This window comes from Nannobrachium achirus (assembly GCF_963921795.1).
Source record: "Nannobrachium achirus genome assembly, chromosome: 9".
Taxonomy (NCBI): domain Eukaryota; kingdom Metazoa; phylum Chordata; class Actinopteri; order Myctophiformes; family Myctophidae; genus Nannobrachium; species Nannobrachium achirus.
The window spans coordinates 58197077-58211516 of record NC_137818.1 but is presented as its reverse complement, the minus strand read 5'-3'; the positions used below and the strand labels follow the sequence as shown (position 1 = coordinate 58211516).

The 14440-nt window shown below is 41.8% G+C and overlaps 1 protein-coding gene across 1 annotated transcript; it reads left to right on the top strand.

The window, feature by feature from the left end:
* Positions 1-1613: 1613 nt before the first annotated feature.
* LOC308291542 (acidic mammalian chitinase-like) lies at positions 1614-14307 on the top strand (the record flags this gene model as incomplete). The annotated part of the gene is made up of 11 exons (XM_080733574.1): positions 1614-1647; positions 3773-3802; positions 4801-5002; positions 6628-6684; positions 6842-7007; positions 8160-8284; positions 9027-9150; positions 10041-10226; positions 11054-11170; positions 13606-13747; positions 14000-14307. Exons 1-11 carry the CDS (start codon positions 1623-1625, stop codon positions 14305-14307), a joined length of 1482 nt encoding a protein of 493 aa, XP_080589700.1. The 5' UTR covers positions 1614-1622.
* Between the last annotated feature and the right edge of the window lie 133 nt (positions 14308-14440).

Genomic DNA, 14440 nt, shown 5'->3' with positions numbered 1-14440 from the left:
TCAAGATTAGAGTTCTCAACGGGCCTGAAAATGAAGGCCCGGCCCTAACGGGCCCCTAACTGGGCCGGCCTGAGGCCCTACCCGGCCCGACTAGTTAGCATACATTTTAGGCCGTCGTGTCGGGTCGGGTATGGTCAGGTTTGGGAAGAATGTGAGAACTCTATCACAGAGTAAAAGTAATAAAATAATAAAAATATATATTTTCTTTTTTCATTGAGCCCGAGGCCCTACCCGGCCCGACTAATCAGCATACATTTTAGGCCCTACCCTACCCTAAATATCGGGTTGTAGAAAGAAATTAAGAAATAAACCTTAGCAGAGCAGACTACTCTGGGATGAACATTCTGTGCAAATAGCCGATATCCAAACAAGCTTGTAGTAAAGACCGCTGGGACTGGGAGACAACTGTGGTCTGCCAAGGGCTTAATTGGCTGAACTAAAGTAAAAACCCTGAAACCTCTTCTTCTTTTGCAGCCTCTGTGACATTTCCTCCATGTTTTGTAATTGCAGAGAGACACCGCGAGAACAAACAGGCAGGGTTGTCGCAGAAACGACCTCCTTCATTACTTCTGCTTTCAAGAACCCAGCTGCTTTTTCTGCTGACTCCAGCACAGCCTATCTTTTATTAAATATCACACACACACGTTTCATGGAGATAAAGTGGGCTACATTATAATGGGCTGTAAAGCGATTAGATTAGGTACAGATTACGTTATATTACAACTCCGCTTCATGACATATCACGGCCTGCTTTTGATCATGTTAAGTGCCAAACATATTTATCTTATCAGGATTCAACAAGCTACTAAATACTTTTGGAAAAGTATTTTCTTTCCATGTACTTATGTCAGATGTACGATAAACATTTTTGAAACCTCCTACCTATAACAGAAGTAGGCTACTTTATGACAATATACACAGATATTGTTCATATTTTTCTCTTGATTCCCAGGCATAGACATAATATTCATATACTGTATTAACAATAGGAATAGCTCCATTTTACCTCTTGCTTATTGACAGACAACACTTAACCACTTAAACCCTGATTGACCGGAGAACCCCAGGGCTCTGTACCAGATCGCCTTCCCTTGACACCAAATCTATTCGCTGAAAATAGCAGATCTAAAATCTGGTATTTTCCCTAATGTTTGCCCCCATGTATAGGGACGCTAGTGCGTGGTTAATGGTGAATCAAATAATACATTTTACTAAACAGCATAGTTATAGCATTATAGAAAGATATTAGAAAAGGTACCATTTGTACAATCCTATTTTCTAAGATCTTCATTTATTTACTAATAATTATTATTAGTTCTTTTTGACACCCATGGCCTTTTTAAGCCATGGCTTATTTGTGCTTTTTGTGGTTCTATCTTTGCGTCAGTTGGACATTTCATTATCAGTCCTTCAAGCAAGGAGAATGCAACGTGTGCATGGAGAATAAGGTACGATAGGTAATCATACGTGGGTTCTTATGTCGGCACATTTGATAATCCTTTGTGAAACAATCTTTAGCAAATAAACGTTTCTTTGGCAAAAGTCCCATGTTAGGAGGATTTGAGCAAACTGGGTGAGTATAAAAGTGCGTGTGCCAGTAGACTCAGTTGTACACTGCGATCATGGGGAAAGTTCTCATTGTGACGGGTAAGTTGACTGCAATGTATGCTTTCTTGAAATGATAATGTACTTAAAGGTGATGTAAGTGATATATTTTTTTGTTGAAATAAGTGTTAAAGCTATGTAGCTTTTATATGGCATAAAATGCTATATCGAGAATTTGTATGGTAGGGTATGTAATTCAATAACGTTGTTGTCGGGTGGAAAACTTCTATGTCCAAAACCGTTTGTTGTATTTATCGTTTTAAACTGATTTAAACTAGTGAAAACCATCGATCTACAAGAACACAACGCCTCGACCGCGAGGCGTTGTGTGCTTGCAGATCTGCTGTTTTCACTACTTTTGTGCAACAGCCTTGTATGATGAAGCAGGGCTTTACTTTGTGAAAAAACATAACAATTTGAAACTTGGAGATACGAGGTTTCTGCCAGACAGTGACGATAACCTACATAGGTTACAGTTGGTCTACTTGCTCTTCTATTGGGATATTAAAGACGCAGTGGTATTGGTAGGACCACGACTGGTTGACAGATGCTGCTGCCATAGCTCCCCTGAGCAAGCAGCAGGCATGCTCTCAGGGGCGTCATTTAATTGGGGCATCAGGGGGTATGGCAATGGCCACCCCCTAGTGTTCATATTTAACCACAAATTCAGTTATATTATGCATAATATTATTGTCCCCAACTTATTTTAGCCCGATTAATCTGATGTCATTGATTCATGTAACGCTCAATCAAATAGCTCTGAGTTTGTAGATCCACTATTTTAGCTATTTTAGAAATGGGCTATGGTAACTTATTATTATGGGCTATCTGAAATTATGCCTCTGCATGCTCTAAGAGGTTCAGCATTTGCACAGGGCATCGGGGTTAAGATCACAGGAGGACATGGAAGTTACAGAGTGCCGCTTTAAGCTATTCTGATAGTAATCATTGTAATAGATAGGGTCTGTTAAGCAACAGGAGCTCTCCCTGTCATTCTCCATCTCTTCAATAAATGAGAAAATACATTTATAAGCAGGGATACTCATTTTATCCAATCAGGAGAGAGAACTCATACAAAGGATACAGGATAAACACGTGCATTTGGACATGATAAGTTAACTGAATAAATAAATACGAATATTTTACTGAATCATTTTAGCTTTAACCACATTGATTGAAGACTTTATTAGAAGTTTGCATAGGAAAAGGTTCAGTTTCATGACGGTACAGTTCACTGGTACAAGGTCTACTAAAAGAAGATCCTAGAAAAGACTACGCTTATTTCCATAGGAAACCATTGAAGTATCTCACATAACATTGAATGACAGACAGATAGAACACAGTACTATGCAGTAGATATAGTCAAATTATCACTTATAGCACCTTTAACAAAGACATCACAGTGGTGATTTCTGAGCTACATTTATACTTTAAGGTTTATACGTAGGTAACGTTTCGAGCCTGACGGCTCTTCCTCAGACCTGAACAGTGCTGGTCAGGCTCAAAACGTTACCTAAGTAAACTGGGAGCAGCAAATTTGGTGTGCGGACTCTTTTTCTTAATTACTGTATTCTACTTTTAGTACAGCACCCAGCCTACATGGCCTTGGATGTGCATGACCTTTCTGGCTATTTGTCAGCCTCTATTTCCTACATTTATACTGTCTTTGTCATCCAACAAAAAATAAATTGGACTTAAGCTTTAGGATGCTTTAGGTTTCATAGATTCCATATAGTTTCATCGATTGACATGGCACAATCATCAGTGTTTTGGATTCATGTCAATCTGTGTTTTCAGATATTTAACCACTTGAGCTGCCATTGCCTAACAAACTTCACCTTTCACTCTGTACTTAGTCTGCTCTTTTTCCCTTCTACACCAAACCTCTTTGCCAAAAATAGCCGATCTACAAGCTCACAACGCCTCGCAGCGTGAGGCGTTGTGAGCTTGTAGATCGGCTATTTTTGGCTAAAGTTCTCCGAATATGGACGATATAGTAGGGTTCAAGTGGTTCATATAAAAAAGGAGGAAAAAAAGGTTTCTATCACACAAAGATTTGGAGGACCCCCTGTAGTAACTCTGAGGACCCCCTAGGGGTCCCGGACCCCAATCAGATTGATGTATTTAGATTTTAGTTTTAACTATTATGTGTCTTTTCCCTCCCCAGCTCTGGCCCTGTTGCTGCATGCGCAGCTCGGTGAGTTTTACTGTATATACGGTTTCATTATTTTATTGGAGAGAGGACACCTTCTGTGTCTTCAGGTCTCTTTTTTTTATATAACATATGAACAGTGATGGACAGTAACACATTTGAATACTGTATTCAAGTACATTCTGGCAGCCAAATCAATGCACAGGTCCTTGACATTGAAAATGTTTACAATGATGTTAAAAGCTCATTCCATGTACTAATGTAGGCTAGCACTTGCCTTAGCCTCGTCGACCTTGCAGGCTTATGCAAAGGTTAAAATGTAAGATAGCATGTTATGTAGACAAATGCCAGCCAGGTAATTGTCCTATAGTGTGTGTATAGTTTTAATGTTGATGTTATTGATTCTTTGGTTATTCTAAAGTTAGACTGATGATAGGTTCTTGCTTTACCTCCCATCCTAGATGAATATTTCTATTCATTTTGATGAATTACCTTGATTATTGTGAGTCGCTCTGGATTAAGAGCATCTGCTAAATGCCTAATGAAGCAATAAGCCACAAGAGGCATGAGGTTACCTGGTATTTTATAACGGCTGAGAGGCGTGGTGAGACACGAGGCGAAGCCGAGTGTCTCCAACCCTCTCAACCGTTATAAAATACAGGTAACCAGATGACTTGCGTGGCTTATTGCTTTTCTAAAACGGTTACAATATGGCAACATGAAAAATCATAGACATTTACTAATTAAAACTGTTCTATTTCACTAATAATTCTTCTAGTCTACTACAAATAGTTCCCAGCTACAAGAAAGTAATTCCCAGCTTTTTTGCCAACAACACGGGTGCAGACAATATTGGTGCACTGTGGAACACTGTGAAAAGAAATAACGCACCTGGGTTTGATATAAACTGATTCAAGGTGTGGGTTATAGTCTCATATACCACAGCAATTAAAGGGAAACCAGCCAAACAGAATCAAGGAATGTAACTAGCCGTTTTAGAAAATTGTAACTTGTGATGTCGCTTGTGCGTGGACACCGGACAGGGTCTTCCTACATCCTGTCCTGTTACTTCACCAACTGGGCCCAGTACAGACCGCCCCCCATGATCTACTTCCCCACCGACATCGACCCCTGCCTGTGTACCCATCTGCTCTACGCCTTCGCCACCATCAAGAACGGAAAGCTGGCCACCTACGAGTGGAACGACGTGACCCTGTACGGACAGTTCAACGCTCTGAAGAACAAGTGAGTCACCATGAGCGCACGCACGCACGCACGCACGCACGCACGCACGCACGCACGCACGCACGCACGCACGCACACACACACACACACACACACACACACACACACACACACACACACAGAGGAGTAGTAATGAGTTCTAAGCTGTCAACACGTGCCTGAGTTTGTAAGAACATGATGTTATTCTGATGAACGCAGAACAACTGTGCTGGAAGAACAACTCAGATATTTTACTTAGAAATGCCACAGTTTATAAATACACGAAAAAGGCCTATCTATCTATAAATGCGAGAAGTCTCTGCGTGTGTGTGTGTCTGTCTGTGTGTCTGTAATCCGCGTATCTCGAGAACCGTTCGTCCCACCGGCTTCAGATTCGGCACGCGCGTTCCCCGCCGCGGCACGGAGTGCAGTGCCGGGCCTCGACCCGACCTGACGCGCGGTTTTCCCGAACCGGCGCGAAACGTTCGGAATCTCCTTATGCGGGCTGATTGTTGACATCAGGCTGTTCCGGAGGAAATCGGCGCAAGCGCTGACTCATTGTGACATCACTTCATAAAAGGCTCTGACATCACGTACGCCACATGAGTCAACAAAAAATGGACGCATATAGACGTGTTCTGATGTTCATATATGGGCTTAAATGGACACAGGCAAACATATGGCCTGTGTCCATTTATGACAACAGGTATAATGGGGTTTGCATTAAAGGGGGAACCGGCACTGTGTCTGCAACACAGTCGGAGGCACAGACAGATACAGAGATCTCCATAATGGGGAATAAAGGGACACAGACAAACAGATATAGAGATATCCATATATGGGCATAAAATGGATGCAGACAGACAGATACAGAGATCTCCATATATGGGCATAAAATGGACGCTTAGAGACAGATAACTCCATATATGGGCATAAATGGACACAGGCAAACAGATGGTCAAAACGGGTCCGACAGAGATCTCCATATATGGGCATAACATGGACGTAAACAGACAGATATCTCCATATATGGGCATAAATGGACACACGCAAACAGATGGTCAAAACGGATCCTATGACAACAGGTATAATGGGGTTTGCATTAAAGAGCGGGACATTCATTCCCTATTTACATTGTTCCCGAGTTGGCCAGGACGCCGACTAGACGCTCGGCCGCCCAGCTTCTAGTATTTCAAATAAAGCACATTAGTATAACATTTATAAATAGTATTACGATCAAAATCTATCTAAAGCACCAAAAGTGCAAATACTTATTATGCAGAATGGCCAAGTTCAGAATATAAAAACATTAGGCCTACTTTATTGTATTATAATTGTTTATGAATAATGCGTATTCTTTCCAGCTTGTAAAGGAGGGGCATTATTTTCTATAATAATACACCATTTTGTTGATTATTGTTAATCTCAGTCTTCAAAGTAACAAAAAAAAGTAGTGGCGTAAAATAGCCAACAAAGTAGCAGAACATAATGTTCAGGTAAAGTACCTCAAAACTGTACTCAAGCCTCTAGCCTACTTATTGTAAATGTACTTAGTCACTTTCCACCACATAACTACAGAGGTAAAATGTATTTTTTTCACACAGTTTATAATCACTTTGGTATAACATGTCTTCATTGTTGTGCAGGAATGGAGACCTGAAGACCATGCTGTCTGTTGGAGGATGGAACTTTGGCTCTGCTGGGTGAGTTTTGATATTGTAACTGTCGGGCAGAAACCTTGTATCTCCAAGTTTCAAATTTGTACGTTCTTTCCCAAAGTAAAGCCTGCTTCATCATACAAGGCCGTTGACTTGTGAAAATGAATGAGTATGAGTTGATCAATCTCTGCTCCACTGACAGGTTCTCCCAGATGGTGTCCAACTCTGCTAACCGTCAGACCTTCATCGACTCAGTCATCTCCTTCCTGAGGATGTACGAGTTCGATGGACTGGACATCGACTGGGAATACCCAGGAAACAGAGGAAGCCCATCTCAAGATCAGCAGCTGTACTCCGTTTTCCTTGCGGTTTGTAATATTACATGTCGTCGTTGTCGGGTGGAAACCTTGTATGTCCAAAACCGTTCGTTTTGCATTTATCATTTCAAAAATGATTTAAACTAGTGAAAACAGCCAATCTACAAGCACACAACGCCTCGCACCGCGAGGCGTTGTGTGCTTGTAGATCTGCTGTTTTCACAAATTTTGTGCGGTGGCATTGTACAATGAAGCAGGGCTTTACTTTGCGAAAGAACGTACAAATTTGAAACTTGGAAATACGAGGTTTCCACCCCACAACGACGATATATTTACCTCTCTATTCATGACATGGTACAGAATCAGAGATACATGATGAGCCATCACTTGCTTAGATTGGCCGTTTTGGAAATACATATGGAAACATTTCTTTTGAGTAAACGGTGGCCTGCTCAATGCTTTAGCACATATTTTCAGACATTCTCAGCTCAAAATACGTATTTGGAAAATGATTTATGCTTGATATGATATATTTAGTGAATACTTTACTTCTTCGTTCTTTTAGTGAACATACCTCTACGCTCCAGTGAATAAATGTTTTACATGTGGAAACAGTGAGACTTGCATTGGAAGCCTTGCCTTTCTGCAGTAGTTCAATTGATAGGGTAGCCAGATAAGTCGCCCTCTTTCAAAGTCGCCCCAAACTCTTTTCCCAATGGGTCTGTGGCCTTAAGCTAGATGCAGAATAGACTAAAATCAAATATTTGCTTCCGGGGGTCCCTGGAACAAGATATTTTGTGATGGGGGTCCGTAGCCAAATACGTATCATTCTGGGGGTCCTTCACATGACAAAGTTTGAGAAACACTGATGGCAACATAAGTTTTTTTTTTCTTTTTTTTTTTTCAGAAAATTGTTATGATTTAGAAGACATTTGTAGAATGTGCCTATCAGTGGTTAAGGACCCCCAAAATGGGTTTTTGGCCGTGGACCCCCATCTCAAAATATTTTGTTCCACGGATGGACCCCTATTGCAAACGTTTTTGTTCCAGGGACCCACAGAAGCACAGATTTGATTATAGTCTAATCTGCATCTAGCTTAAGGCCACAGACCCGTTGGGAAACGAGTTTGGGGCGACTTTGAAAGAGGGCGAGTTTTCTGGTATTCAATCGATAGTACTTCCCTACCTATTGACATTAAACAGGAGCTGAGAGCTGGCTTCGAGGCCGAGGGTAAGAAGACCAACAGAGATCGTCTCCTGGTATCCGCTGCTTTGGCTGCCGGCAAGGGCACCATCGACACTGCTTATGAGATCGCCAAGATCGGCCAGTAAGCATGTTGTGAAGATATAATACATAAACAAGAAATACTGTTCCTATGAAACAGTGTGGGCTCGTATGTAACACCATGTATGGGCACAGAGATCTACCATTTGGGTGCACCTCATTGGCTAAGGGCCCTGCCTTTGTACTGTCGAGGAGAACTTGACTGATAGATAAATAATGAAGATAACATATGTGCTCGCTTTCAGCGAGCCCACAATCAGTGGTGTTAAAAAGCACTCACATGTTTTATGTAAGTAAAAAGTATCAAAACTGCAAAATACATTACAAGTTATTTGTCCCGGAATTCAAAATGTACTTGAGTAAAAGTACAAAGGCATTGGCATCAAAATGTACCTAAAGTACCAAAAGTAAAGTAAAAATTCTTTTCGCAGAACATCCCATTTCAAGTTTTCAAAATGTTTACAAGAAAAACAAAAGAAATCGAATCAATTAAACTGATGAGAGTTACAAAACGTATCCATGTTTCTGCTTTTCATTTCTATTCTGTTGCTGTGATGAATGTAAGCCAGTGGTTCTCAAAGTGAACTTTAGTTAAAGTTCCTTTAGGAGGGTCTAAATTGACCCATACAAGTCCCATGTAACTCTGACCAAATGGAATGGAACCAAATGAACCCGTATTTGGTTCCATTTGTACACTGTCAGAGTTAAGGGGAGACCTTGAAATGTGAAAGTTTGAGAAACACTGATGTAAAGCTACTCACCCCCTCTTCTTCTCCACATCCCAGGTCTCTGGACATGATGAACATCATGACCTACGACTACCACGGATCATGGGATCCCTTCACCGGCGAGTGCAGCCCCCTGTTCAAGGGCCCCAACGACGACGGCGGCTTCATCTATTTCAACATCGTGAGTAGAAAAACAACATCCCAGTTCAGTGTGGATAACCAACCTAAACCTGGTGGCTGGTGCAGAGGATAATAGGAATACCACAGTGTCGAAATTGACTTAAAAGTACAAAAGTATTAAAATACTTAAATATATATTTATATTGTTCATCTCACTCTGAAAAGTAATTAAGGTACCACTTAAATGTAGTGGAGTAAAGTAAAGAGTATTTAGTATAAAATAGAAATAGTCAAATAATACTAGCATATCAATTTGTCAGTACTTGAGTAAATGTATTTGGTTACTTTCCACCACTGAAGTGTGCAAATGTTGAAAAACAAAAACAAAATGGTGTTTTGTTCAATACCTGTTTAACTGCAACCAGGGGTGTGGCACCAAATTCCGGGCCCTGGGTATAAGGATTCACTGCGAGCCCCCATGAATGTTCTTCATAAGGGGAAGGGTTTAACCCATTTAGACTGGGAACGCATTATTACGCATTATTTTGTGCTTTATCTATTGGAAAATAGCAGATATACAAGCTCACAGCGTGGAACCGAGTGCAGCGCTGCAAGCTTGTAGATCTGCAATTTTTGAAAAATCTTGAAAATGTGTGCATTTTTCAAAAATATTTCAAATCCTTCTAAGGTCAGTGGTGCTCAAACCTTTTCATGTGAAGGACCCCCAAAATGATATGTATTTGGCCACGGACCCCCATCTCAAAATATCACTTAGAAAATACATATTCAAAGATTTGCACACATTTTCAAGACTTTTCAAAAACAGCAGATCTACAAGCTCGCTGTGAGCTGTTATTGCTATTTTTCAATAGCTAAAGTATAAAATAATTAAGGCTCCTTCACCTTGGGCCCTAATAACCTGACTGCAACCACTGCTGTGCTCCCTTCCAGGACTACACCATGAACTACTACAAGAGCCAGGGCGCCCCAGAGGAGAAGCTGATCATGGGTTTCCCAACCTACGGCGCCTCATTCACCCTCAGGAACCCTGCCGAGCATGGCGTCAAAGCCCCCATCGCCGGCGCCGGAACTGCCGGGAAGTACACCCAGGAGGCTGGAGAGCTGGCTTACTTTGAGGTACTGGACGTGCTGTATGTCAGTTTGTCTGGGATGGATTGCCCAGGTTTCAAGTTGTGCCGCAACAAAAACACTACGGAATTGTCCCAGTTTTAGCCATGAAATAATAACACTTGTTTTGAGTCCGTATTAGACGTTTATCATGTTCTGTTCTGTTGAAAGGTGAAGTAAGTAACTAAGTACCGGTAAGTAAGAAAGGTGAAGTCACTAAAGACCATTTTCGACTGCAGCTTTAGCACCACACTACACAACACTACACCCTACACTACACACTACACCATTACACAAAAGTACCCCTATCGGTAAGAAATAAATTGACTCTTTTAATTGTGATTATAATAAAATATAAATTTGTATTACAACTATCCTAATTATAATACACTATAATGGATTATAACTGTGGTTATAATACACTATAAAGTATTAATGTATTACTATGATAACTATAATACACTATAATAGATTATGATAGTGGTTATAACACAATAGAATCTATTATCATGTATTACAACTATATCATGGTGGTCTAAATGAGAAGGCAGTGAGTCATTATGTCATTATGAAGTGTTTGGCCCTGTTTGGCCTAGCTCAGACCTACTCTAGATTGGATACTTTTTAGTACCACGTTTAGTACCGCTTTCACACAACTCTACCGGTTGTGGAGTGGTGTGGTGTTGGGCCATGTCAGTGGAAAAGGGGCTTAGGTGTGCTACAGTAAGTGCTAAAATAATTGGTGTAAAGCTAAATACAAGAGGACCTGGTATAGAGCCCTGGAAGTAGTACATAGGGTTTACCTGTTGCTAATAAGGTTTTTGTCCAAATGACAGATCTGTGGATTTTTGGAAGGAGCAACTCAGGTTTGGAACTCACCTCAGGACACCCCATATGCCTACAAAGGAAACCAGTGGTTGGGCTATGACAACCAGAAGAGCTTCCAGATCAAGGTAATGACACAATTCAATGGCATGTACATGTTGTACATGCCATGATATCGTCATTGTCGGGCAGAAAACTTGTATCTCCAAGTTTCAAAGCCCTGCTTCATCAGACAAGGCTGTCGCACAAAAGTAGAGAAAACAGCAGATCTACAAGCACACAACACCTCGCACCGCGAGGCGTTGTGTGCTTGTAGATCGGCCGTTTTCACTAGTTTAGTTCATTGTTTTAATAAAAACGAACGGTTTTGGACATACAAGGTTTCCACCCGACAACGACAATATATTACAGTATGTTTGTGTTATGTTGAATTAGCGATGTTTTGTTATACGCAATGAGCATCATGAAAATATGTAATTTAACCACAACGATGGCAACATTGGTGTAGTGCTGCTATTGTGTGCATACAGTACATTTGTTTTTCCTCAATTATCATTTAGACTTTTATAGATCCCTGAGGGACACCAGCAGGGCAGGAATTTCATGGAGGCCATGGTCGCCGTTGCCCCTCAGCTCGACCTTGTGCCCCTCAAAACAATGGCATGACCTGAGGCCACAGGGGCCTTAATGCCCCAGCTGACAGTACCACTTTCTCCTCTGTCTCTCTATTGTCAATATGTAGACATAGTCCGAGCGTTTCAGGCAAAAATCGTGCACTTTATGAAAGAAGCATGAAATTTGGCACACAGTTAGAACATGCCATATGGAACATTTTTGGCTGTAGGGGCATCGCAGATTTGTCTTGGGAAACTTGTGGGAGCCAATCAAAGTTGGGCTCTCATAGACTTTACTATACAGTAAAATAATACAAAAAATAAATATGCTTTAAGTAGCATGTGAGGGGTCAAACTAGGTGTTTTTTGGGATTCTGAATCCAATGCAAGCATTTGTTTTGCATGAAAAACATTCCTTTCCGAGAAACGGACGCCACAACACTGTGAAAAGTGATGACTCGTCAATAAACCATAGTTTTATCACTTTTATGGGGTCCGTTTTTAGCCCAAGGAATGTTTTTCCTGCAAAACAAATGTTTGCATTGGATTCAGAATCATGAAAAACACCTAGTTTGACCCCTTACATGCTACTTAAAGCATATTTATTTTGTTGTATTATTTTACTGTATAGTAAAGTCTATGAGAGCCCAACTTTGATTGGCTCCCACAAGTTTCCAAAGACAAATCTGCGATGCCCCTATAGCCAAAAATGTTCCATATGGCATGTTCTAACTGTGTGCCAAATTTCATGCTTCTTTCATAAAGTGCACGATTCCATCAAAATACTGCCCGAAACGCCTGGACTAACAGTAGACACCGGTGTCTCTTTCTGGTCATGTAGACACCAGTGTCTTTTGTTGAGATTCTGAAATCTTAACTCCCCCGAGTCCCCATATTTAAACCAATCCAGTGACTTTGATTGGTGCAGGGCTGAGCATGGAACAGATCTTTAATACCATCATTTATCTATTTCACTGCAGATTAGGTTATTACCCCTATCCCTTAAATTCAACAAATTCTTTCAATGGACTAAAATCTTGTTTTATTTGATGGCCTTCCTACCCTGGCATTTGGCCTTTGTGCCCTCAAAAAGGGCCACGCCCCTAAAATGACGAAATGCCAGGCCTGGACACCAGTAAACGAATTATGTATGTTTAAAGTATTTAATCACCAGTAATTGTTGTCTTGACTCATTTGACGAGAGCAAATGCATGTGAATATTCACTTTCCATATCTCATATTTTCGCCCCTTTTCATTTCAAGAACCCCCAGTTTTGTATGCCGTAACTCTCAGAGTTACAGACCTGTAAGGGTCCATTCGGTTCCTAAACTATCAATCATTTACCTAGAGATCTCCTGGAACCCTCCCATAGACCCCCGGGATTCCCAGCCCCCACACTGAGAACTGTGCAGGACATCTCTTGTATTTATCATAATATTGCAGTATCATATTGTTTATTCATGAGCCGTCCTGGCTGTCTGTATAACAGGCACGTGCACACATAGATATAAAAGGGGGCTTGAGCCCCTGCCCTTTCATCCATCAGTAAAAAGTGCCTCTCCAGACCATGAATGCAGTTTTCACTACGGTGAAAGAAATGCAAATGCCCCTCTTTCCATGCCATACCTGAAGGTGGCATTCAAGAGAATTGCCTTGTCCAAACTCTCCTGGAATTGAACGCAGCATATCTTATGTTGAAAGAATTGCCCTCTCTGTGTAGAAATCCATGCCGTTACGCCACATCTCCAGTATTGACTTGGTTATGCTTAATCCAGAGTGGTATCACTATCAAGCACCGAAAATAGCAGACCTCCAAGCTCACAACGCGTCGCGCTGCGACGCGTTGTGAGCTTGGAGGTCGGCTATTTTCGATATTTCCACCAAAAGGCCCTTTTAGAAATGTCAGCCCCTGCCTCTCTAACATTCTCTGCACGCCCCTGCTGTGTAGGTTGACTGGCTAATGAAGAACAACTTCGGTGGAGCCATGGTGTGGACCCTGGACATGGACGACTACAAGGGCACATTCTGTAACCAGGGCAAATACCCCCTGATCAACGTTCTGAAGAAGAGCCTCGGTCTGGAATCAGCATGTAAGAATCTAAATCTGATAAATCTGATATATAGGTATATAGCGATTTGAAAGCTATGTGCACACATTCCGAGGAAGAGTAATCACCTGAACACTATTAGAGTCACTATTCTGACGGCAAACAAAGGGCCCGAATACAGATACAACAGATTTGGTGTTGAGGGGAAAACTCTGCTGAAGTTGTGAGCCACTCTGCTGCACTCACATTATAATACAATGCATACAAACGTGTTTGTGTTACTTTCTTTTCCAGCTTGCAAAGCTCCAGCCACACCCCTCCCACCAGTCCCAGGCGGCTCCACCACCGCTGGTGGCGCTACGACGCCAAAACCCATCCCCACCAAAGCACCACCACAGCCCAGCGGAGGCGGCGGATCAAGCGGAGGTGGCGGCTCCAGCGGAGGCGATTCCGGCTTCTGCCAAGGAAAGGCCGGCGGGATATACCCAGACCCAACCAACAAGAACATCTTCTACGAGTGTAGCCAGGGCAGGACCTACATCCAGCACTGCGCCAGTGGCTTGGTCTTTGACACCTCCTGCAAATGCTGCAACTGGGCCTAAAGCCATGCACGGTTACAGATTGACTAGTTAACTGCTCCAAAAGAGGCAGGAAGCCTCGCTGTTTTCATTTGTTAACTCGTTGGAATGGAATGGATGACTATGTAGAATGTGACTCTGTCCTCTTTGAGTGGTT